This window comes from Ranitomeya imitator, chromosome 1 (genome assembly GCF_032444005.1).
Source record: "Ranitomeya imitator isolate aRanImi1 chromosome 1, aRanImi1.pri, whole genome shotgun sequence".
NCBI lineage: Eukaryota > Metazoa > Chordata > Amphibia > Anura > Dendrobatidae > Ranitomeya > Ranitomeya imitator.
Window position 1 is genome coordinate 543,676,093 of NC_091282.1, and position 26,386 is coordinate 543,702,478.

The following is a 26,386-nucleotide window of genomic DNA, read 5'->3' on the forward strand; positions in this document are numbered from 1 at the left end:
AACAGTGGAAACCCCCCAATTCTAGCTCCAACCCTAACCCCAACACACCCCTAACCCCAACCTGATCCATAATCCTAATCACTAACCCTAACCATAATCACAACCCTTACCCCAAAACAACCCTAATGTCAACCCTAACCATAGCCCTAATCAAAACCCTAAATCCAACACACCCCTAATCCTAATCTCAACCCTAACCTCAAACCTAACCCTAATTCCAATACACCCCTAATCACAACCCTAACCTTAACCCTAATCCCAAACCTAACCCTAATCCCAAGCATAACCCTAATGCCAACTCTAACCCTAACTTTAGCCCCAACCCTAGCCCTAACTTTAGCCCCAACCCTAACCCTAGCCCTAAGGCTACTTTCACACTTGCGTCGTTTGGCATTCCGTCGCAATCCGTCGTTTTGGACAAGAAACGGATCCTGCAAATGTGCCCGCAGGATGCGTTTTTTGCCCATAGACTTGCATTGCCGACGGATCGTGACGGATGGCCACACGTCGCGTCCGTCGTGCACTGGATCAGTTGTGTTTTGGCGGACCGTCGGCACAAAAAAAGTTCAATGAAATGTTTTTTTGTACGTCGCATCCGCCATTTCTGACCGCGCATGCGTGGCCGTAACTCCGCCCCTTCCTCCCCAGGACATAGATTGGGCAGCGGATGCGTTGAAAAACCACAGCTGCTGCCCACGTTGTGCACAATTTTGACAACGTGCGTCGGTATGTCGGGTCGACGCATTGCGACGGCCCCGTACCGATGTAAGTGTGAAAAAAGCCAAACCCTAAATTTAGCCCCAACCTTAACCCTAAATTTAGCCCCAACCCTAACCCTAAATTTAGCCCCAACCCTACCCCTAACCCTACCCCTAACCCCTACCCCTAACCCTAGCCCTAACCCTACCCCTAACCCTACCCCTAATTTTAGCCCCAACTGCTGTTCTCCTGCCGGCCGGCAGATGGAGACAGATGGCGGGCGCACTGCGCATGCGCCCGCCATTCTCTTCTGCCGGCGGCCAGGAGGAGCAGCAAGAGGATCCAGGGACACAGGTGAGTATGCTAGGGTCCCCGAATCCCCCTATTTCTCTGTCCTCTGATGTGCGATCACATCAGAGGACAGAGAATTACACTTTACTTTTTTTTTTTTTTTTGCGGTCGCCGGTAAACAGTTAATTACCGGCGATCGCAAAACAGGGGTCGGTAAAACCGACCCCAATCATGCTCTTTGGGGTCTCAGCTACCCCCGGCAGCTGAGACCCCAAAGATTCTCGCGGGGCCGGCCGGCGGGCGCACTGCGCATGCGCCCGACATTTTGAAGATGGCGGCGCCCACCGGGAGACATGAGGAGCATCGGGGGAGATAGGTAAGTATTGGGGGGCCACCTTGGACCCCTTTTCTCTGTCCTCCGATGTGCGATCACATCGGAGGACAGAGAAATTAAAAAGAGATTGCGTTTTGTGTTTTTTTTGCGATCGCCGGTAAACGGTTAATTACCGGCGATCGCAAATGCGGGGTGGGTTAAAAACCCCCCGAATCATGTTCTCTGGGGTCTCGGCTACCCTCGGCAGCCGAGACCCCGGAGAAAATCCGACTCTGGGGGGCGCTATTCACTTTTTCCACAGCGCCGTTAATTAACGGCGCTGTGGTTTAAGTACCCTTAGCGGCCGCCGTTAAAAGGCGTATCGGCGGTCGCTAAGGGGTTAAATCAGCCTTTATTAACTTATTTCAGCAACCTTGACGTCCAACCACAAAATATATCAATAAAGTCACAAAAGCTATTTTCAAGTCAATGCTTCAGACAGTTTTCACAATCTTGAAGAAAAAAAAAAAAAAAGCAAAAACTTTGTTAAACCCGTCTTTCCAGGCCTGTTTCAGCATCTTTGAGCGTATAAACACTGCATATGTCCAGGAAATCAATGCAGATATTTTCAAATTAATAGTTCAAACTGTTATCGCTATATTAATGAAAAGCCGTCATATAGAGACAATAAACAGCCTATACTGACTTATTACAGCGCTACTGAATGCAGAATTACCAAGCTGTAAAAGGAAATTACTTAGCCTATTTGACGCTGTAATATAAATGTACATATATGTATTCATTTATTATGGAGCTTAGGTGCCCACAAGTTTTTAAAGATATTTTTTCAAACAAAGCTGCAAAATTATTTGGCCTCTGTAAATATAATATTTCACATTGAATTACCATGGAGGTGAATAATTCTATTCATATTATGATGGGAAATTCATCAAATGTGGTACTGGGCATGACTATTTGGGATAAAGATATATGTTCTTAAAATAATGATAAAATATGTTCCTGGACATGTGTATTTGTGATATTTCACCCATAATCCCCATACAGATCAATAATTATACCCATATTCCTATCAGAAGTAGATGAAGTATGTTCCTGGGCATGTGCATTTGTGATATTTCACCCATAATCCCCATACAGAACAATAATTATACCCATATTCCTATCAGAAGTAGATGAAGTATGTTCCTGGGCATGTGCATTTGTGATATTTCACCCATAATCCCCATACAGAACAATAATTATACCCATATTCCTATCAGAAGTAGATGAAGTATGTTCCTGGGCATGTGTATTTGTGATATTTCACCCATAATCCCCATACAGATCAATAGATATACCCATATTCCTATCAGAAGTAGATGAAGTATGTTCCTGGGCATGTGTATTTGTGATATTTCACCCATAATCCCCATACAGAACAATAGATATACCCATATTCCTATCAGAAGTAGATGAAGTATGTTCCTGGGCATGTGTATTTGTGATATTTCACCCATAATCCCCATACAGAACAATAGATATACCCATATTCCTATCAGAAGTAGATGAAGTATGTTCCTGGGCATGTGTATTTGTGATATTTCACCCATAATCCCCATACAGAACAATAGATATACCCATATTCCTATCAGAAGTAGATGAAGTATGTTCCTGGGCATGTGTATTTGTGATATTTCACCCATAATCCCCATACAGATCAATAATTATACCCATATTCCTATCAGAAGTAGATGAAATATGTTCCTGAGCATGTGTATTTGTGATATTTCACCCATAATCCCCATACAGAACAATAATTATACCCATATTCCTATCAGAAGTAGATGAAGTATGTTCCTGAGCATGTGTATTTGTGATATTTCACCCATAATCCCCATACAGAACAATAATTATACCCATATTCCTATCAGAAGTAGATGAAGTATGTTCCTGGGCATGTGTATTTGTGATATTTCACCCATAATCCCCATACAGATCAATAATTATACCCATATTCCTATCAGAAGTAGATGAAATATGTTCCTGGGCATGTGTATTTGTGATATTTCACCCATAATCCCCATACAGAACAATAATTATACCCATATTCCTATCAGAAGTAGATGAAATATGTTCCTGAGCATGTGTATTTGTGATATTTCACCCATAATCCCCATACAGAACAATAATTATACCCATATTCCTATCAGAAGTAGATGAAGTATGTTCCTGAGCATGTGTATTTGTGATATTTCACCCATAATCCCCATACAGAACAATAATTATACCCATATTCCTATCAAGTAGATGAAGTATGTTCCTGGGCATGTGTATTTGTGATATTTCACCCATAATCCCCATACAGAACAATAATTATACCCATATTCCTATCAGAAGTAGATGGAGTATGTTCCTGAGCATGTGTATTTGTGATATTTCACCCATAATCCCCATACAGAACAATAATTATACCCATATTCCTATCAGAAGTAGATGAAGTATGTTCCTGGGCATGTGTATTTGTGGTATTTCACCCATAATCCCCATACAGAACAATAATTATACCCATATTCCTATCAGAAGTAGATGAAGTATGTTCCTGAGCATGTGTATTTGTGATATTTCACCCATAATCCCCATACAGAACAATAATTATACCCATATTCCTATCAGAAGTAGATGAAGTATGTTCCTGGGCATGTGTATTTGTGGTATTTCACCCATAATCCACATACAGAACAATAATTATACCCATATTCCTATCAGAAGTAGATGAAGTATGTTCCTGGGCATGTGTATTTGTGATATTTCACCCATAATCCCCATACAGATCAATAGATATACCCATATTCCTATCAGAAGTAGATGAAGTATGTTCCTGGGCATGTGTATTTGTGATATTTCACCCATAATCCCCATACAGATCAATAGATATACCCATATTCCTATCAGAAGTAGATGAAGTATGTTCCTGGGCATGTGTATTTGTGATATTTCACCCATAATCCCCATACAGAACAATAATTATACCCATATTCCTATCAGAAGTAGATGAAATATGTTCCTGGGCATGTGTATTTGTGATATTTCACCCATAATCCCCATACAGAACAATAATTATACCCATATTATAATCAGAAGTAGATGAAGTATGTTCCTGGGCATGTGTATTTGTGATATGTCACCTATAATCTCCATACAGAACAATAATTATACCCATATTCCTATCAGAAGTAGATGAAGTATGTTCCTGAGCATGTGTATTTGTGATATTTCACCCATAATCCCCATACAGAACAATAATTATACCCATATTATAATCAGAAGTAGATGAAGTATGTTCCTGGGCATGTGTATTTGTGATATGTCACCTATAATCTCCATACAGAACAATAATTATACCCATATTCCTATCAGAAGTAGATGAAATATGTTCCTGGGCATGTGTATTTGTGATATTTCACCCATAATCCCCATACAGAACAATAATTATACCCATATTATAATCAGAAGTAGATGAAGTATGTTCCTGGGCATGTGTATTTGTGATATGTCACCTATAATCTCCATACAGAACAATAATTATACCCATATTCCTATCAGAAGTAGATGAAATATGTTCCTGGGCATGTGTATTTGTGATATTTCACCCATAATCCCCATACAGAACAATAATTATACCCATATTATAATCAGAAGTAGATGAAGTATGTTCCTGGGCATGTGTATTTGTGATATTTCACCCATAATCCCCATACAGAACAATAATTATACCCATATTCCTATCAGAAGTAGATGAAGTATGTTCCTGAGCATGTGTATTTGTGATATTTCACCCATAATCCCCATACAGAACAATAGTTATACCCATATTCCTATCAGAAGTAGATGACGTATGTTCCTGGGCATGTGTATTTGTGATATTTCACCCATAATCCCCATACAGAACAATAGATATACCCATATTCCTATCAGAAGTAGATGAAGTATGTTCCTGGGCATGTGTATTTGTGGTATTTCACCCATAATCCCCATACAGAACAATAATTATACCCATATTCCTATCAGAAGTAGATGAAATATGTTCCTGAGCATGTGTATTTGTGATATTTCACCCATAATCCCCATACAGAACAATAATTATACCCATATTCCTATCAGAAGTAGATGAAGTATGTTCCTGGGCATGTGTATTTGTGATATTTCACCCATAATCCCCATACAGAACAATAATTATACCCATATTCCTATCAGAAGTAGATTAAGTATGTTCCTGGGCATGTGTATTTGTGATATTTCACCCATAATCCCCATACAGAACAATAGATATACCCATATTCCTATCAGAAGTAGATGAAGTATGTTCCTGGGCATGTGTATTTGTGATATTTCACCCATAATCCCCATACAGAACAATAATTATACCCATATTCCTATCAGAAGTAGATGAAATATGTTCCTGGGCATGTCTATTTGTGATATTTCACCCATAATCCCCATACAGAACAATAGATATACCCATATTCCTATCAGAAGTAGATGAAGTATGTTCCTGGGCATGTGTATTTGTGATATTTCACCCATAATCCCCATACAGAACAATAGATATACCCATATTCCTATCAGAAGTAGATGAAGTATGTTCCTGGGCATGTGTATTTGTGATATTTCACCCATAATCCCCATACAGATCAATAATTATACCCATATTCCTATCAGAAGTAGATGAAATATGTTCCTGGGCATGTGTATTTGTGATATTTCACCCATAATCCCCATACAGAACAATAATTATACCCATATTCCTATCAGAAGTAGATGAAATATGTTCCTGAGCATGTGTATTTGTGATATTTCACCCATAATCCCCATACAGAACAATAGTTATACCCATATTCCTATCAGAAGTAGATGAAGTATGTTCCTGGGCATGTGTATTTGTGATATTTCACCCATAATCCCCATACAGAACAATAATTATACCCATATTCCTATCAGAAGTAGATGAAATATGTTCCTGGGCATGTCTATTTGTGATATTTCACCCATAATCCCCATACAGAACAATAGATATACCCATATTCCTATCAGAAGTAGATGAAGTATGTTCCTGGGCATGTGTATTTGTGATATTTCACCCATAATCCCCATACAGAACAATAGATATACCCATATTCCTATCAGAAGTAGATGAAGTATGTTCCTGGGCATGTGTATTTGTGATATTTCACCCATAATCCCCATACAGATCAATAATTATACCCATATTCCTATCAGAAGTAGATGAAATATGTTCCTGGGCATGTGTATTTGTGATATTTCACCCATAATCCCCATACAGAACAATAATTATACCCATATTCCTATCAGAAGTAGATGAAATATGTTCCTGAGCATGTGTATTTGTGATATTTCACCCATAATCCCCATACAGAACAATAATTATACCCATATTCCTATCAGAAGTAGATGAAGTATGTTCCTGAGCATGTGTATTTGTGATATTTCACCCATAATCCCCATACAGAACAATAATTATACCCATATTCCTATCAGAAGTAGATGAAGTATGTTCCTGGGCATGTGTATTTGTGATATTTCACCCATAATCCCCATACAGATCAATAATTATACCCATATTCCTATCAGAAGTAGATGAAATATGTTCCTGGGCATGTGTATTTGTGATATTTCACCCATAATCCCCATACAGAACAATAATTATACCCATATTCCTATCAGAAGTAGATGAAATATGTTCCTGAGCATGTGTATTTGTGATATTTCACCCATAATCCCCATACAGAACAATAATTATACTCATATTCCTATCAGAAGTAGATGAAGTATGTTCCTGAGCATGTGTATTTGTGATATTTCACCCATAATCCCCATACAGAACAATAATTATACCCATATTCCTATCAGAAGTAGATGAAGTATGTTCCTGGGCATGTGTATTTGTGATATTTCACCCATAATCCCCATACAGAACAATAATTATACCCATATTCCTATCAGAAGTAGATGGAGTATGTTCCTGAGCATGTGTATTTGTGATATTTCACCCATAATCCCCATACAGAACAATAATTATACCCATATTCCTATCAGAAGTAGATGAAGTATGTTCCTGGGCATGTGTATTTGTGGTATTTCACCCATAATCCCCATACAGAACAATAATTATACCCATATTCCTATCAGAAGTAGATGAAGTATGTTCCTGAGCATGTGTATTTGTGATATTTCACCCATAATCCCCATACAGAACAATAATTATACCCATATTCCTATCAGAAGTAGATGAAGTATGTTCCTGGGCATGTGTATTTGTGGTATTTCACCCATAATCCACATACAGAACAATAATTATACCCATATTCCTATCAGAAGTAGATGAAATATGTTCCTGAGCATGTGTATTTGTGATATTTCACCCATAATCCCCATACAGAACAATAGTTATACCCATATTCCTATCAGAAGTAGATGAAGTATGTTCCTGGGCATGTGTATTTGTGATATTTCACCCATAATCCCCATACAGAACAATAATTATACCCATATTCCTATCAGAGGTAGATGAAGTATGTTCCTGGGCATGTGTATTTGTGATATTTCACCCATAATCCCCATACAGATCAATAGATATACCCATATTCCTATCAGAAGTAGATGAAGTATGTTCCTGGGCATGTGTATTTGTGATATTTCACCCATAATCCCCATACAGAACAATAATTATACCCATATTCCTATCAGAAGTAGATGAAATATGTTCCTGGGCATGTGTATTTGTGATATTTCACCCATAATCCCCATACAGAACAATAGATATACCCATATTCCTATCAGAAGTAGATGAAGTATGTTCCTGGGCATGTGTATTTGTGATATTTCACCCATAATCCCCATACAGATCAATAGATATACCCATATTCCTATCAGAAGTAGATGAAGTATGTTCCTGGGCATGTGTATTTGTGATATTTCACCCATAATCCCCATACAGAACAATAATTATACCCATATTCCTATCAGAAGTAGATGAAGTATGTTCCTGGGCATGTGTATTTGTGATATTTCACCCATAATCCCCATACAGAACAATAATTATACCCATATTCCTATCAGAAGTAGATTAAGTATGTTCCTGGGCATGTGTATTTGTGATATTTCACCCATAATCCCCATACAGAACAATAGATATACCCATATTCCTATCAGAAGTAGATGAAGTATGTTCCTGAGCATGTGTATTTGTGATATTTCACCAATAATCCCCATACAGAACAATAATTATACCCATATTCCTATCAGAAGTAGATGAAGTATGTTCCTGGGCATGTGTATTTGTGATATTTCACCCATAATCCCCATACAGAACAATAATTATACCCATATTCCTATCAGAAGTAGATGAAGTATGTTCCTGGGCATGTGTATTTGTGATATTTCACCCATAATCCCCATACAGAACAATAATTATACCCATATTCCTATCAGAAGTAGATTAAGTATGTTCCTGGGCATGTGTATTTGTGATATTTCACCCATAATCCCCATACAGAACAATAGATATACCCATATTCCTATCAGAAGTAGATGAAGTATGTTCCTGAGCATGTGTATTTGTGATATTTCACCAATAATCCCCATACAGAACAATAATTATACCCATATTCCTATCAGAAGTAGATGAAGTATGTTCCTGAGCATGTGTATTTGTGATATTTCACCCATAATCCCCATACAGAACAATAGTTATACCCATATTCCTATCAGAAGTAGATGAAGTATGTTCCTGGGCATGTGTATTTGTGATATTTCACCCATAATCCCCATACAGAACAATAGATATACCCATATTCCTATCAGAAGTAGATGAAGTATGTTCCTGGGCATGTGTATTTGTGATATTTCACCCATAATCCCCATACAGAACAATAGATATACCCATATTCCTATCAGAAGTAGATGAAGTATGTTCCTGGGCATGTGTATTTGTGATATTTCACCCATAATCCCCATACAGAACAATAGATATACCCATATTCCTATCAGAAGTAGATGAAGTATGTTCCTGGGCATGTGTATTTGTGATATTTCACCCATAATCCCCATACAGATCAATAATTATACCCATATTCCTATCAGAAGTAGATGAAATATGTTCCTGAGCATGTGTATTTGTGATATTTCACCCATAATCCCCATACAGAACAATAATTATACCCATATTCCTATCAGAAGTAGATGAAGTATGTTCCTGAGCATGTGTATTTGTGATATTTCACCCATAATCCCCATACAGAACAATAATTATACCCATATTCCTATCAGAAGTAGATGAAGTATGTTCCTGGGCATGTGTATTTGTGATATTTCACCCATAATCCCCATACAGATCAATAATTATACCCATATTCCTATCAGAAGTAGATGAAATATGTTCCTGGGCATGTGTATTTGTGATATTTCACCCATAATCCCCATACAGAACAATAATTATACCCATATTCCTATCAGAAGTAGATGAAATATGTTCCTGAGCATGTGTATTTGTGATATTTCACCCATAATCCCCATACAGAACAATAATTATACCCATATTCCTATCAGAAGTAGATGAAGTATGTTCCTGAGCATGTGTATTTGTGATATTTCACCCATAATCCCCATACAGAACAATAATTATACCCATATTCCTATCAAGTAGATGAAGTATGTTCCTGGGCATGTGTATTTGTGATATTTCACCCATAATCCCCATACAGAACAATAATTATACCCATATTCCTATCAGAAGTAGATGGAGTATGTTCCTGAGCATGTGTATTTGTGATATTTCACCCATAATCCCCATACAGAACAATAATTATACCCATATTCCTATCAGAAGTAGATGAAGTATGTTCCTGGGCATGTGTATTTGTGGTATTTCACCCATAATCCCCATACAGAACAATAATTATACCCATATTCCTATCAGAAGTAGATGAAGTATGTTCCTGAGCATGTGTATTTGTGATATTTCACCCATAATCCCCATACAGAACAATAATTATACCCATATTCCTATCAGAAGTAGATGAAGTATGTTCCTGGGCATGTGTATTTGTGGTATTTCACCCATAATCCACATACAGAACAATAATTATACCCATATTCCTATCAGAAGTAGATGAAGTATGTTCCTGGGCATGTGTATTTGTGATATTTCACCCATAATCCCCATACAGATCAATAGATATACCCATATTCCTATCAGAAGTAGATGAAGTATGTTCCTGGGCATGTGTATTTGTGATATTTCACCCATAATCCCCATACAGATCAATAGATATACCCATATTCCTATCAGAAGTAGATGAAGTATGTTCCTGGGCATGTGTATTTGTGATATTTCACCCATAATCCCCATACAGAACAATAATTATACCCATATTCCTATCAGAAGTAGATGAAATATGTTCCTGGGCATGTGTATTTGTGATATTTCACCCATAATCCCCATACAGAACAATAATTATACCCATATTATAATCAGAAGTAGATGAAGTATGTTCCTGGGCATGTGTATTTGTGATATGTCACCTATAATCTCCATACAGAACAATAATTATACCCATATTCCTATCAGAAGTAGATGAAGTATGTTCCTGAGCATGTGTATTTGTGATATTTCACCCATAATCCCCATACAGAACAATAATTATACCCATATTATAATCAGAAGTAGATGAAGTATGTTCCTGGGCATGTGTATTTGTGATATGTCACCTATAATCTCCATACAGAACAATAATTATACCCATATTCCTATCAGAAGTAGATGAAATATGTTCCTGGGCATGTGTATTTGTGATATTTCACCCATAATCCCCATACAGAACAATAATTATACCCATATTATAATCAGAAGTAGATGAAGTATGTTCCTGGGCATGTGTATTTGTGATATGTCACCTATAATCTCCATACAGAACAATAATTATACCCATATTCCTATCAGAAGTAGATGAAATATGTTCCTGGGCATGTGTATTTGTGATATTTCACCCATAATCCCCATACAGAACAATAATTATACCCATATTATAATCAGAAGTAGATGAAGTATGTTCCTGGGCATGTGTATTTGTGATATTTCACCCATAATCCCCATACAGAACAATAATTATACCCATATTCCTATCAGAAGTAGATGAAGTATGTTCCTGAGCATGTGTATTTGTGATATTTCACCCATAATCCCCATACAGAACAATAGTTATACCCATATTCCTATCAGAAGTAGATGACGTATGTTCCTGGGCATGTGTATTTGTGATATTTCACCCATAATCCCCATACAGAACAATAGATATACCCATATTCCTATCAGAAGTAGATGAAGTATGTTCCTGGGCATGTGTATTTGTGGTATTTCACCCATAATCCCCATACAGAACAATAATTATACCCATATTCCTATCAGAAGTAGATGAAATATGTTCCTGAGCATGTGTATTTGTGATATTTCACCCATAATCCCCATACAGAACAATAATTATACCCATATTCCTATCAGAAGTAGATGAAGTATGTTCCTGGGCATGTGTATTTGTGATATTTCACCCATAATCCCCATACAGAACAATAATTATACCCATATTCCTATCAGAAGTAGATTAAGTATGTTCCTGGGCATGTGTATTTGTGATATTTCACCCATAATCCCCATACAGAACAATAGATATACCCATATTCCTATCAGAAGTAGATGAAGTATGTTCCTGGGCATGTGTATTTGTGATATTTCACCCATAATCCCCATACAGAACAATAATTATACCCATATTCCTATCAGAAGTAGATGAAATATGTTCCTGGGCATGTCTATTTGTGATATTTCACCCATAATCCCCATACAGAACAATAGATATACCCATATTCCTATCAGAAGTAGATGAAGTATGTTCCTGGGCATGTGTATTTGTGATATTTCACCCATAATCCCCATACAGAACAATAGATATACCCATATTCCTATCAGAAGTAGATGAAGTATGTTCCTGGGCATGTGTATTTGTGATATTTCACCCATAATCCCCATACAGATCAATAATTATACCCATATTCCTATCAGAAGTAGATGAAATATGTTCCTGGGCATGTGTATTTGTGATATTTCACCCATAATCCCCATACAGAACAATAATTATACCCATATTCCTATCAGAAGTAGATGAAATATGTTCCTGAGCATGTGTATTTGTGATATTTCACCCATAATCCCCATACAGAACAATAGTTATACCCATATTCCTATCAGAAGTAGATGAAGTATGTTCCTGGGCATGTGTATTTGTGATATTTCACCCATAATCCCCATACAGAACAATAATTATACCCATATTCCTATCAGAAGTAGATGAAATATGTTCCTGGGCATGTCTATTTGTGATATTTCACCCATAATCCCCATACAGAACAATAGATATACCCATATTCCTATCAGAAGTAGATGAAGTATGTTCCTGGGCATGTGTATTTGTGATATTTCACCCATAATCCCCATACAGAACAATAGATATACCCATATTCCTATCAGAAGTAGATGAAGTATGTTCCTGGGCATGTGTATTTGTGATATTTCACCCATAATCCCCATACAGATCAATAATTATACCCATATTCCTATCAGAAGTAGATGAAATATGTTCCTGGGCATGTGTATTTGTGATATTTCACCCATAATCCCCATACAGAACAATAATTATACCCATATTCCTATCAGAAGTAGATGAAATATGTTCCTGAGCATGTGTATTTGTGATATTTCACCCATAATCCCCATACAGAACAATAATTATACCCATATTCCTATCAGAAGTAGATGAAGTATGTTCCTGAGCATGTGTATTTGTGATATTTCACCCATAATCCCCATACAGAACAATAATTATACCCATATTCCTATCAGAAGTAGATGAAGTATGTTCCTGGGCATGTGTATTTGTGATATTTCACCCATAATCCCCATACAGATCAATAATTATACCCATATTCCTATCAGAAGTAGATGAAATATGTTCCTGGGCATGTGTATTTGTGATATTTCACCCATAATCCCCATACAGAACAATAATTATACCCATATTCCTATCAGAAGTAGATGAAATATGTTCCTGAGCATGTGTATTTGTGATATTTCACCCATAATCCCCATACAGAACAATAATTATACTCATATTCCTATCAGAAGTAGATGAAGTATGTTCCTGAGCATGTGTATTTGTGATATTTCACCCATAATCCCCATACAGAACAATAATTATACCCATATTCCTATCAGAAGTAGATGAAGTATGTTCCTGGGCATGTGTATTTGTGATATTTCACCCATAATCCCCATACAGAACAATAATTATACCCATATTCCTATCAGAAGTAGATGGAGTATGTTCCTGAGCATGTGTATTTGTGATATTTCACCCATAATCCCCATACAGAACAATAATTATACCCATATTCCTATCAGAAGTAGATGAAGTATGTTCCTGGGCATGTGTATTTGTGGTATTTCACCCATAATCCCCATACAGAACAATAATTATACCCATATTCCTATCAGAAGTAGATGAAGTATGTTCCTGAGCATGTGTATTTGTGATATTTCACCCATAATCCCCATACAGAACAATAATTATACCCATATTCCTATCAGAAGTAGATGAAGTATGTTCCTGGGCATGTGTATTTGTGGTATTTCACCCATAATCCACATACAGAACAATAATTATACCCATATTCCTATCAGAAGTAGATGAAATATGTTCCTGAGCATGTGTATTTGTGATATTTCACCCATAATCCCCATACAGAACAATAGTTATACCCATATTCCTATCAGAAGTAGATGAAGTATGTTCCTGGGCATGTGTATTTGTGATATTTCACCCATAATCCCCATACAGAACAATAATTATACCCATATTCCTATCAGAGGTAGATGAAGTATGTTCCTGGGCATGTGTATTTGTGATATTTCACCCATAATCCCCATACAGATCAATAGATATACCCATATTCCTATCAGAAGTAGATGAAGTATGTTCCTGGGCATGTGTATTTGTGATATTTCACCCATAATCCCCATACAGAACAATAATTATACCCATATTCCTATCAGAAGTAGATGAAATATGTTCCTGGGCATGTGTATTTGTGATATTTCACCCATAATCCCCATACAGAACAATAGATATACCCATATTCCTATCAGAAGTAGATGAAGTATGTTCCTGGGCATGTGTATTTGTGATATTTCACCCATAATCCCCATACAGATCAATAGATATACCCATATTCCTATCAGAAGTAGATGAAGTATGTTCCTGGGCATGTGTATTTGTGATATTTCACCCATAATCCCCATACAGAACAATAATTATACCCATATTCCTATCAGAAGTAGATGAAGTATGTTCCTGGGCATGTGTATTTGTGATATTTCACCCATAATCCCCATACAGAACAATAATTATACCCATATTCCTATCAGAAGTAGATGAAGTATGTTCCTGGGCATGTGTATTTGTGATATTTCACCCATAATCCCCATACAGAACAATAGATATACCCATATTCCTATCAGAAGTAGATGAAATATGTTCCTGAGCATGTGTATTTGTGATATTTCACCCATAATCCCCATACAGAACAATAATTATACCCATATTCCTATCAGAAGTAGATTAAGTATGTTCCTGGGCATGTGTATTTGTGATATTTCACCCATAATCCCCATACAGAACAATAGATATACCCATATTCCTATCAGAAGTAGATGAAGTATGTTCCTGAGCATGTGTATTTGTGATATTTCACCAATAATCCCCATACAGAACAATAATTATACCCATATTCCTATCAGAAGTAGATGAAGTATGTTCCTGGGCATGTGTATTTGTGATATTTCACCCATAATCCCCATACAGAACAATAATTATACCCATATTCCTATCAGAAGTAGATGAAGTATGTTCCTGGGCATGTGTATTTGTGATATTTCACCCATAATCCCCATACAGAACAATAATTATACCCATATTCCTATCAGAAGTAGATTAAGTATGTTCCTGGGCATGTGTATTTGTGATATTTCACCCATAATCCCCATACAGAACAATAGATATACCCATATTCCTATCAGAAGTAGATGAAGTATGTTCCTGAGCATGTGTATTTGTGATATTTCACCAATAATCCCCATACAGAACAATAATTATACCCATATTCCTATCAGAAGTAGATGAAGTATGTTCCTGAGCATGTGTATTTGTGATATTTCACCCATAATCCCCATACAGAACAATAGTTATACCCATATTCCTATCAGAAGTAGATGAAGTATGTTCCTGAGCATGTGTATTTGTGATATTTCACCCATAATCCCCATACAGATCAATAGATATACCCATATTCCTATCAGAAGTAGATGAAGTATGTTCCTGGGCATGTGTATTTGTGATATTTCACCCATAATCCCCATACAGAACAATAATTATACCCATATTCCTATCAGAAGTAGATTAAGTATGTTCCTGGGCATGTGTATTTGTGATATTTCACCCATAATCCCCATACAGAATAATAGATATACCCATATTCCTATCAGAAGTAGATGAAGTATGTTCCTGAGCATGTGTATTTGTGATATTTCACCAATAATCCCCATACAGAACAATAATTATACCCATATTCCTATCAGAAGTAGATGAAGTATGTTCCTGAGCATGTGTATTTGTGATATTTCACCCATAATCCCCATACAGAACAATAGTTATACCCATATTCCTATGAGATGTTGATGAGATATATCACCAGGCGTGTGTAACCCGATATTCTACACATAATCCCATATAGTTACAATCTTTTTTCCCTGGTTCTATTATTAAACTTTAATCCAGCCCTGTGGATGTTCTGATTCATTTAAGTATTTCCATTGAATTCCTTTCTTGCTATATTACAAGAAGTCATTTCCTGGGCTGCATTTGTAAAATGTGCTGCCATCTAGTGGTGGAGTCTAGTATTGCAGCCAATCATCCCATCATCCCAATATGCAGTTTAGTCCGTCCCCGCACATAGCAGAAAACTGGCCAGCACATCCAAACTGGTGTGAACGGGTGCTAACACAACAATTCTAAGAAAAAAAAAAACAAAGCTGCGCTCTGGAAAGTTCCGAATAGTACATCTAGAGCATTGGAACTGCATTATTGCCATGGAAAAATTGTTCTTATACGCGCGCACGTAGGTCAAGGCTTGTCAGTCACTGGACCCGCCGGTAGGACTAGTGCACAGTGCGGCTCGGTCCCGACGGTTAATACAAGTCTGTTTTTCTGAAACAACACCCCAGAGCGACGCACGCCGCCCGTGGACCACTCTGCAGGCAGCTGCTGCTTGGAAGATGGTCACTAGTCTATACAAAAAATGGCAACAGCAACATTCGTCACAAAAAGTAGTAAGAAAACTATCCAAAACAGGAGGGAGAGGGAGGTTTTATGACAAAAACACGCGTGTGCTGAAGAATCTTCTTCCCATAGGCACAGCGGGTGTCCATATTCCCGAGCATACAAAACAGTTTGTGGCTTTATGTCCACCATGAAGGAAGCGCAGAAAGCAGCAGCCGTCGGCGTCTAGTCTCCCCATCAGTGGCACAGTGCGGCCGGCCTCCGCCACTTCCACGGGAGCGCGCACAGCACTGAGCTCGCCCCCTCTCGGCGGCGCGCTTCACAGGCAGCGCATGCGCACACCAATGTTTGGCGGGAGCGCGGCCACTACTATGGCTTCACGGAAAACTAAAAGCCATCGTCCCCTCACCGCCTTCCCGTGCATCACTCACTTGTGGAACGAGATGGGTTTATCCTTGTCATATCGGTTTTTGCAGCCGTACGCAGAGCAGGACTGCACCATCGCGTCGGCTCCCTCCGCCTCTTGTTTTTCAGTGATGAGCTCACCCGATTTTTCCCTCTGGATAGAAACAAACGATTAACGTCGTCTTCTCGGTTCACCGTCCCGAAGGGTATTTGTTTCGCCTACAGCCGACTACCGTTTATTAAAAGAGAGTGAAATTAGCGGGTACTGCTCCTCCCGGCTCCAAGATGGCTGACCCCGCTTCAGCTGTCGTCACGTTTGCTAGCTCAGCGCACGCCTACCATTTGCCAGCTTGAGTCACGTGGTGATCTGCCACGCCCAGTTAGCTTGTAGGTCGCGGACGTCATTGTGGGATGTTATAGGGGAGGGGCCGAGGGTCGTGACGTCAGGAGGCGGGTGCACTCAGACATGGCTGACGGGTGGTAATAGCCGAGGCCTGCGGCTCTTATGCCACAATAATTAGGAAAGATTTTAAGTGTGGGGGGATAACTTGGTGATCGGTGGGCATCCCACGCTGAGACCTCCAGAGGTTGGCAGAGGGTAGCATAGTGACTAGTTCCATTCTAAGGGTATGTTCACACATTGCGATTTTTGCAGGAAATACGCTGTGTACAATACATGTATTTTTTGCTCCAGTTTTCTCCCAGTCATTAGATGGGTGAGTAGTGCTGCATAAACACTGACCTGACATGTTGCCTCTTGGCAAATAGCAGAAAGGCTCAAAATCCGCATGACAAATCTCATTGCTGTTGCTGGTACTGTAAAATGCTGCATATTTCATGCTCCTTCCAAATGCCACGTGTGAACATGCCCTCCTAGAGATAATAGTGCTCGGTTCTACTGATGCGTAGCCCACCGATCAACAAGTGACCATTTACATCCCAGACATCACCTTTAAAAGGGAGGGTGCCGCTATTTTTAATTTTGTATTAATAATTCTCTCAGGCACGGGGTGCTGAAAGCAGCTAACGTCATTGTCCCCTGCCGTCAGTGCGAGCAAAGGAAAACGTTCAGAGTTGTAGTCAGCCCCTGCTGTCTACATCAAGAGTAAAATTAAGAATAAAACACATCATACTCACCTTCAGGTCTCATACGCATCACCGTAACAATTATCTGGTTTTGGTCCAGAAAAGTGGGACAAGTGTCATCCGATTTACATGCGAATGCGAATCACTGCGAGTGTGATAAAGTTCTCACGGTACCGTCAGGAAGGTCCTGGGAGCTAATAGCCAAAGAGACTGTTCAAAATTTTCCCACGGCACTGACATCAGTGAGTTGAGCTGAGTTCATTTGCTTTGAATGTCCATGGCCCCTTCCTAGGCTATTAATATCAGCCCTCAGCTGTCTGCCGAGCCTTGGCTGGTTATTAATTATAGGGGGACCCTACGTCATTTTTTTGTGAGTCCCCCATTTTCATAACCAGTAAAGGCTAAGTATACAACTGTGAGTTGATATTAATAGCCTGGGAAGCTCCATGGGTATTACCCCCTTCCCAGGCTACAATATAAATTGAGGGGGCACCACAGAATGGTTAAAAAAGGGATCCAACCTCGGCCTGTACAAAAAATGTAGAACCAAAACAAAAGAGATAGGCCATAAGGAGGGGACCACCTGAGGCAAAGATAAAGCATGAAATAAATATACTTTTATTGAGTTAAACACACAGAAAACATACACATTAACCCCTTAATCCCATAAGACGTACTATCCCGTCAAGGTGACCTGGGACTTAATTCCCAGTGGCGGGATAGTACGTCATGTGCGATCGGCCGCGCTCCCCCGTGACTATCGCAGCTGACATCCAGCACTATGTGCCAGGAGCGGTCACGGACCGCTCCCGACACATTAACTCCCGGCACACTGCGATCAAACATGATCTCAGTGTTCCGGCAGCATAGGGAAGCATCGCGCAGGGAGGTGTCTCCCTACGTGCTTCCCTGAGACCCTCAGAGCAACGCGATGTGATCGCGTTGCTCCGAGGGTCTCCTACCTCCTTCTCCCTGCAGGCCCGGATCCAAAATGGCGGCGGGGCTACATCCGGGTCCTGCAGGGAGGTGGCTTACCAGCGCCTGCTCAGAGCAAGCGCTGGTAAGCCTGCAGCAATGCACGTCAGATCGCTGATCTGACACAGTGCACAGCAACGCGATCTGTCACTATAACATGATGCCCCTTCCCCCCCTGGGGCAACGTTATAAAGTAAAAAAATATATATATATATTCACGTGTAAAAAAAAAATTCCTAAATAAAGAAAAAAAATATATATATTGTTCCCATAAATACATTTCTTTATCTAAATAATAAAAAAAAATAAAAGTACACGTATTTAGTATCGCCGCGTCCGTAACGACCCCACCGATAAATCTGTCCCGCTAGTTAACCCCTTCAGTGAACGCCGTAAATTTTTTTAAAAAAAAACGAGGCAAAAAACGTATTATTATCATACTGCCGAACAAAAAGTGGAATAACACGCGATCAAAAAGACAGATATAAATAACCATGGTACCGCTGAAAGCGTCATCTTGTCCTGCAAAAAACGAGCCACCATACAGCATCATCAGCACAAAAAAAAAAAGTTATAGTCCTCAGAATAAAGCGATGCAAAAATAATTATTTTTCTATAAAATATTTTTTATCGTATGAAAGCGCCAAAACGTAAAAAATGATATAAATGAGGTATTGCTGTAATCGTACTGACCCGAAGAATAAAACTGCTTTATCAATTTTACCAAACGCGGAACGGTATAAACGCCTCCCCCAAAAGAAATTCATGAATAGCTGGTTTTTGGTCATTCTTCCTCACAAAAATCGGAATAAAAAGCGATCAAAAAATGTCACGTGCCCGAAAATGTTACCAATAAAAACGTCAACTCGTCCCGCAAAAAACAAGACCTCACATGACTCTGTGGACCAAAATATGGAAAAATTATAGGTCTCAAAATGTGGTAACGCAAAAAATATTTTTTGCAATAAAAAGCGTCTTTCAGTGTGTGACGGCTGCCAATCATAAAAATCCGCTAAAAAACCCGCTATAAAAGTAAATCAAACCCCCCTTCATCACCCTCTTAGTTAGGGAAAAATTAAAAAAATGTATTTATTTCCATTTTCCCATTAGGGTTAGGGTTAGGGTTGTGGCTAAAGTTAGGGTTGGGGCTAAATTTAGGGTTAGGGTTTAGATTACATTTACAGTTGGGAATAGGGTTGGAATTAGGGATAGGGGTGTGTCAGGGTTAGAGGTGTGGTTAGGGTTACTGTTGGGATTAGGGTTAGGGGTGTGTTTGGATTAGGGTTTCAGTTATAATTGGGGGGTTTCCACTGTTTAGGCACATCAGGGGCTCTCCAAACGCGACATGGCGTCCGATCTCAATTCCAGCCAATTCTGCATTGAAAAAGTAAAACAGTGCTCCTTCCCTTCCGAGCTCTCCAAGGCACCCAAACAGGGATTTACCCCAACATATGGGGAATCAGCATGCTCAGGACAAATTGGACAACAACTTTTGGCGTCCAATATCTCTTGTTACCCTTGGAAAAATAAAAATTTGGGGGGCTAAAAAACATTTTTGTGGGAAAAAAATGATTTTTTATTTTCATGGCTCTGCGTTATAAACTGTAGTGAAACACTTGGGGGTTCAAAGTACTCACAACACATCTAGATAAGTTCCTTGAGGGGTCTAGTTTCCAATATGGGGTCACTTGTAGGGGGTTTCTACTGTTTAGGTTAATTAGGGGCTTTGCAAACCTAATGTGACGCCTGCAGACCATTCCATCTAAGTCTGCATTCCAAATGGCGCTCCTTCCCTTTCGAGCTCTGCCATGCGCCCAAACGGTGGTTCCCCCCCACATATGGGGTATCAACGTACTCAGGACAAATTGGACAACAACTTTTCTTTTGGGGTCCAATTTCTACTGTTACTCTTGGGAAAATACAAAACTGGGGGCTAAAAAATAATTTTTGCGGGAAAATTTTTTTTTCATTTTCACAGCTCTGTGTTATAAACTGTAGTGAAGCACTTGGGGGTTCAACTCCCTCACAACACATCTAGATGAGTTCCTTAGGGGGTCTACTTTCCAAAATGGTGTCACTTGGGGGGGGTTTCAATGTTTAGGCACATTAGTGGCTCTCCAAACGCAACATAGCATCCCATCTCAATTCCTGTCAATTTTGCATTGAAAAGTCAAACGGCGCTCCTTCCCTTCCGAGCTCTGCCATTCGCCCAAACAGTGGTTTACCCCCACATATGGGGTATAAGCGTACTCAGGACAAATTGTACAACAACTTTTGGGCTCCAATTTCTTTTACCCTTGGGAAAATAAAAAATTGTGAGCGAAAAAAATCATTTTTGTGAAAAAATATTATTTTTTATTTTTACGGCTCTACATTATAAACTTCTGTGAAGCACTTGGTGGGTCAAAGTGCTCACCACACATCTAGATAAGTTCCTTAGAAGGTCAACTTTTCAAAATGGTGTCACTTGTGGGGGGTTTCAATGTTTAGGCACATCAGTGGCTCTCCAAACGCAACATGGGGTCCCATCTCAATTCCAGTCAATTTTGCATTGAAAAGTCAAATGGCGCTCCTTCCCTTCCGAGCTCTGCCATGCGCCCAAACAGTGGTTTACCCCCACATATGGGGTATCACCGTACTCAGGACAAATTGTGCAACAACGTTTGGGGTCCATTTTCTCCTATTACCCTTGGTAAAATAAATCAAGTTGGAGCTAAAATAAATTTTGTGTGAAAAAAGTTAAAAGTTCATTTTTATTTAAACATTCCAAAAATTCCTGTAAAACACCTGAAGGGTTAATAAACTTCTTGCATGTGGTTTTGAGCACCTTGAGGGGTGCAGTTTTTAGAATGGTGTCACACTTGGGTATTTTCTATCATATAGACCCCTCAAAATGACTTCAAATGAGATGTGGTCCCTAAAAAAAAATGGTGTTGTAAAAATGAGAAATTGCTGGTCAACTTTTAACCCTTATAACTCCCTAACAAAAGAAAATTTTGGTTCCAAAATTGTGCTGATGTAAAGTAGACATGTGGGAAATGTTACTTATTAAATATTTTGTGTGACATATCTCTGTGATTTAAGGGCATACAAATTCAAATTTGGAAAATAGTGAAATTTTCAAAATTTTCGCCAAATTTCCATTTTTTTCACAAATAAACGCAGGTAATATCAAAGAAATGTTACCAGTAACATGAAGTACAATATGTCCCGAGAAAACAGTGTCAGAATCACTGGGATCCGTTAAAGCGTTCCAGAGTTATAACCTCATAAAGGGACAGTGGTCAGAATTGTAAAAATTGGCCCGGTCATTAACGTGCAAACCACCCTTGGGGCTTAAGGGGTTAAAAACACTAAAAATGGTCCCACATGTGACCTAACACCTGTTAATCCAAGGCCCATAATAGGGCTAACCACCTAGGCTGAACTCCAAAGATACATATGCTATACACAATGGTCAATAGCCTATATAGACAGCATATCAAAAATAGGGTTTCCCATGTGCAGGGCATATCCACTTGTGCATTACTGTTGATAATGAGCACCTATACAATAACCTACTGCCTAAACATGCCCATCTGTAGCTCAATGCAGTAAAGGCTATATTAATGAAACCAAACCTTGCAACAATGGGACATGCTACAAATGAACAATTGTATAGCTCAAATAGATTTACATATTCACACATCCCTTTAAATAACTTACTGGTGTAAGGTGCACAATTGTGAAGAAATATCAATTCAGATACCAGTCTCTATTCAATCTACAAAAAAGATAGAAGAGATGCAAAGAGCAAGTCATGCATTATGCCTCAGGATAGGCACATAAGGGTTAAAGGCAAGAAACAGGCAATCCACCCGTACCCAATGAATTAGAGTGGCGCCATTAGCTGTAAAAACCCACTGGGAGTGGAGCAAATACCCAACGTGTGTCGCCACTTGCAGTGGCTTCGTCGGGGTACTGAGTACTTGAGTAATATTGTTTATTGTGGTAAAAAATAAAATTTACATTTTTAACCAATCTCAAAAGGCGTCAATTTTGGTGACAGAAAATTATTTAGTAAAAAAATACATGTACATTAAGCTGCACAAGCCCTCGCCTACCGTAATTATATGTGACTGACATTATTATATCTATTCTATTCTGACTTGACTTGATGATTTTACTGTACACGGCAGATGAATTGTCGGCTTCTCAAAGGACGTCGGTGTGTACAAATCGGACGGCCTTCGCATGGTCCGAGCGTCGTGTGATTTTTTTTTTTAATCACACGCATTGATTTGCATTGGCGAGTCTCATCTGAGATAGGAGGACAGTCACAGCAGGCTGCAGTTTTTTTCTCAGTCTGATTTCAGATGAGCAGGGAATCATACAGTTATATGAAAAAGTTTGGGCACCCCTATTAATCTTAAAGGGACACTGTCACCTGAATTTGGAGGGAACAATCTTCAGCCATGGAGGCGGGGTTTTCAGGTGTTTGATTCACCCTTTCCTTACCCGCTGGCTGCATGCTGGCTGCAATATTGGATTGAAGTTCATTCTCTGTCCTCCATAGTACACGCCTGCGCAAGGCAAGATTACCATGTGCAAGCATGTACTACGGAGGACAGAGAATGAACTTCAATCCAATATTGCAGCCAGCATGCAGCCAGCGGGTAAGGAAAGGGTGAATCAAAAACCCCGCCCCTATGGCTGAAGATTGTTCCCTCCAAATTCAGGTGACAGTGTCCCTTTAAGTTTAATGTTTTATAAAAATTGTTTTTTTTGCAACAGCTATTTCAGTTTCATATATCTAATAACTGTTGGACACAGTAATGTTTCTGCCTTGAAACGAGGTTTATTGAACTAACAGAAAATGTGCAATCTGCATTCAAACAAAATTTGACAGGTGTGAAAAACTCGTTGCATCATTCCCAAGAAGACTCATGGCTGAACTAGCCCAAAAGAGTGCTTCTACTCAATACTAAGCAAAGGGTCTGAATACTTATGACCATGTGATATTTCGGTTTTCTTTTTTAATAAATTTGCAAAAATTACTACATTTCTGGAGTTTTTTTCAGTCAAGATGGGGTGCAGAGTGTACAATAATGAGAAAAAAATGAACTCTTGAATTTACCAAATGGCTGCAATGAAACAAAGTGTGAAAAATTTAAAGGGGTCTGAATACTTTCCATACCACTGTATATTGTAAATAAACACAAGTATAAAGTCTTTTTATTTGAAATAAAAACAAAACACACATTTCCATTTTCACTTAAAAATAAAAAAAACACAGTTATACTCACCTAACGCCCATTCCATTGAATCCCTCGTCTCCTGTGATAAAACAAAAATAAAAAACAACCAGATCCCTCACCTGTCCGATGTTCTGTCCCATGCTGTAATACATGGAAACAGCATCCAGTCCAGGTGAAGAAAATAAAGAGGCTTTATTCCAACATGATACAACTTTTCGACCTTTATAATCTTTAGTTTTAATAATAATAATAATAATCTTTATTTTTATATAGCGCTAACATATTCCACAGCGCTTTACAGGTTGCACACATTATCATCACTGTCCCCGATGGCGCTCACAATCTAAATTCCCCATCAGTATGTCTTTGGAATGTGGGAGGAAACCGGAGTGCCCGGAGGAAACCCACGCAAACACGGGGAGAACATACAAACTCTTTGCAGATGTTGTCCTGAGTGAGATTAGAACCCAGGAGCCCAGCGCTGCAAGGCTGCAGTGCTATCCAAGTATTACAAATGGCAGACTTGTATAGTATGGAGGTACAAATACCACCAATCACCGTGAATGTACTGCCCACATGTGTAAATCACAATATAAAGAAATCATATATATATATATATATATATATATATATATATATATATATATATATATATCACATATTAACAAGTAATAACCTTAATTGTATATGTATCATAAATATTTGAAAGAATAATAACAACATCTTGGATGAATCAAGCTATTTCGTACAATCCCATCGCATTTAGTCGTCCAATCAGCAATATGCATCAATGTAGTTATGGATACCAGGGGCCAATCTACAAACAGGCTCATAATATGTTAAATTACTAACCAGATCCAGTAGGAATAATCAATGCTGAATACACCAAACTGAAGTCACATATCAGCCAATCTCAGGCGTTCACACAATTAGAGCATGTCTCCACTTACTGCCAAACATCGGCTGACACTCCGCTTGCAAACGCCTAACCGCGCATGCGTCACCGCCCCACGTCACCGAAGCACAGTCACCCGACTGTTGTCATGTGACTGAAAACCTTGAGACCTCCGGACGCAGTGCGCATGCGCGTTCGGCGTGTCAGTCAAGAGGCAGCTTGGGGCGTGTACCAAGTCCATGGCAACAAGATCGTCCCACGGCGGCAAGAGAAGACAGCAGTGACATCATCGAGGTTACTGCGGTTCACTGAGGCTATGTTCCCAGCTGGGCTGAACTGCGGTGACCTCAGCACTGTAAGGAAATGTTAGTGAGTACACTGCAGTTCTGCTGACTTAGTTCACTGCAGATCACCGTGAGAAATCACCACAAGGTGATCTGCGGTGAACTCACTGAACTGCTGTGAACTCATAATAATAATAATAATAACTTTTTCTCATGGTGCTGTCACTGCAGTTCAGCCCAGCTTGGAAGGCAGTTTCAGTGACACACAGTAACCTCGATGACGTCACCGCTGGTCACTTATGTTGCGCTTGCAGCAGTTCGTACTCCAAGTGGCTCTTAGCCTGGATGGTCGCATCTTGGCACCGTCCAGGTTAAAAATTGTTTATCTTCTAGACATGGATTACTGTGTGGGACAGAACGTGGGTCTGGTGAGGGATATGGTTATTTTTTTATTTTGTCTTATTGCAGGAGACAAGGGCTCCAATGGAATGGGTGTTAGATAAGTATAATTATGTTTGTTATTTTTAAAATAAAAAAGGAAAAGTGTGTTTTGTTTTTATTTCAAATAAAAGACTTTATTGTTGCTGTGTCTTTATTTACAGTACAACTATAGGATTAGTAATGGATAGGTTTCTTATAGTCTTATAGATGCCTTTCCATTACTAACCCAACCCATGGGCTTAATGTCAGTAGACAATACAAAGGTGACATCAACCCCACAAATATGAACGCCACTGCCA

The 26,386-nt window shown here is 39.0% G+C and overlaps 1 protein-coding gene across 1 annotated transcript in view; it reads right to left on the reverse strand.

Moving 5' to 3' along the window:
- Positions 1-17,475, reverse strand: part of THAP1 (THAP domain containing 1) — a 47,728-nt gene extending 30,253 nt beyond the window's left edge. The window contains exons 1-2 of the mRNA XM_069767669.1: positions 17,403-17,475; positions 17,196-17,323 (exon numbers count right to left, since the gene is read on the reverse strand). Of these exons, the coding sequence (XP_069623770.1) occupies positions 17,196-17,266 (71 nt within the window). The 5' untranslated portion in view covers positions 17,267-17,323; positions 17,403-17,475. The remainder of the gene's footprint in view (positions 1-17,195; positions 17,324-17,402) is intronic.
- Positions 17,476-26,386: the final 8,911 nt, after the last annotated feature.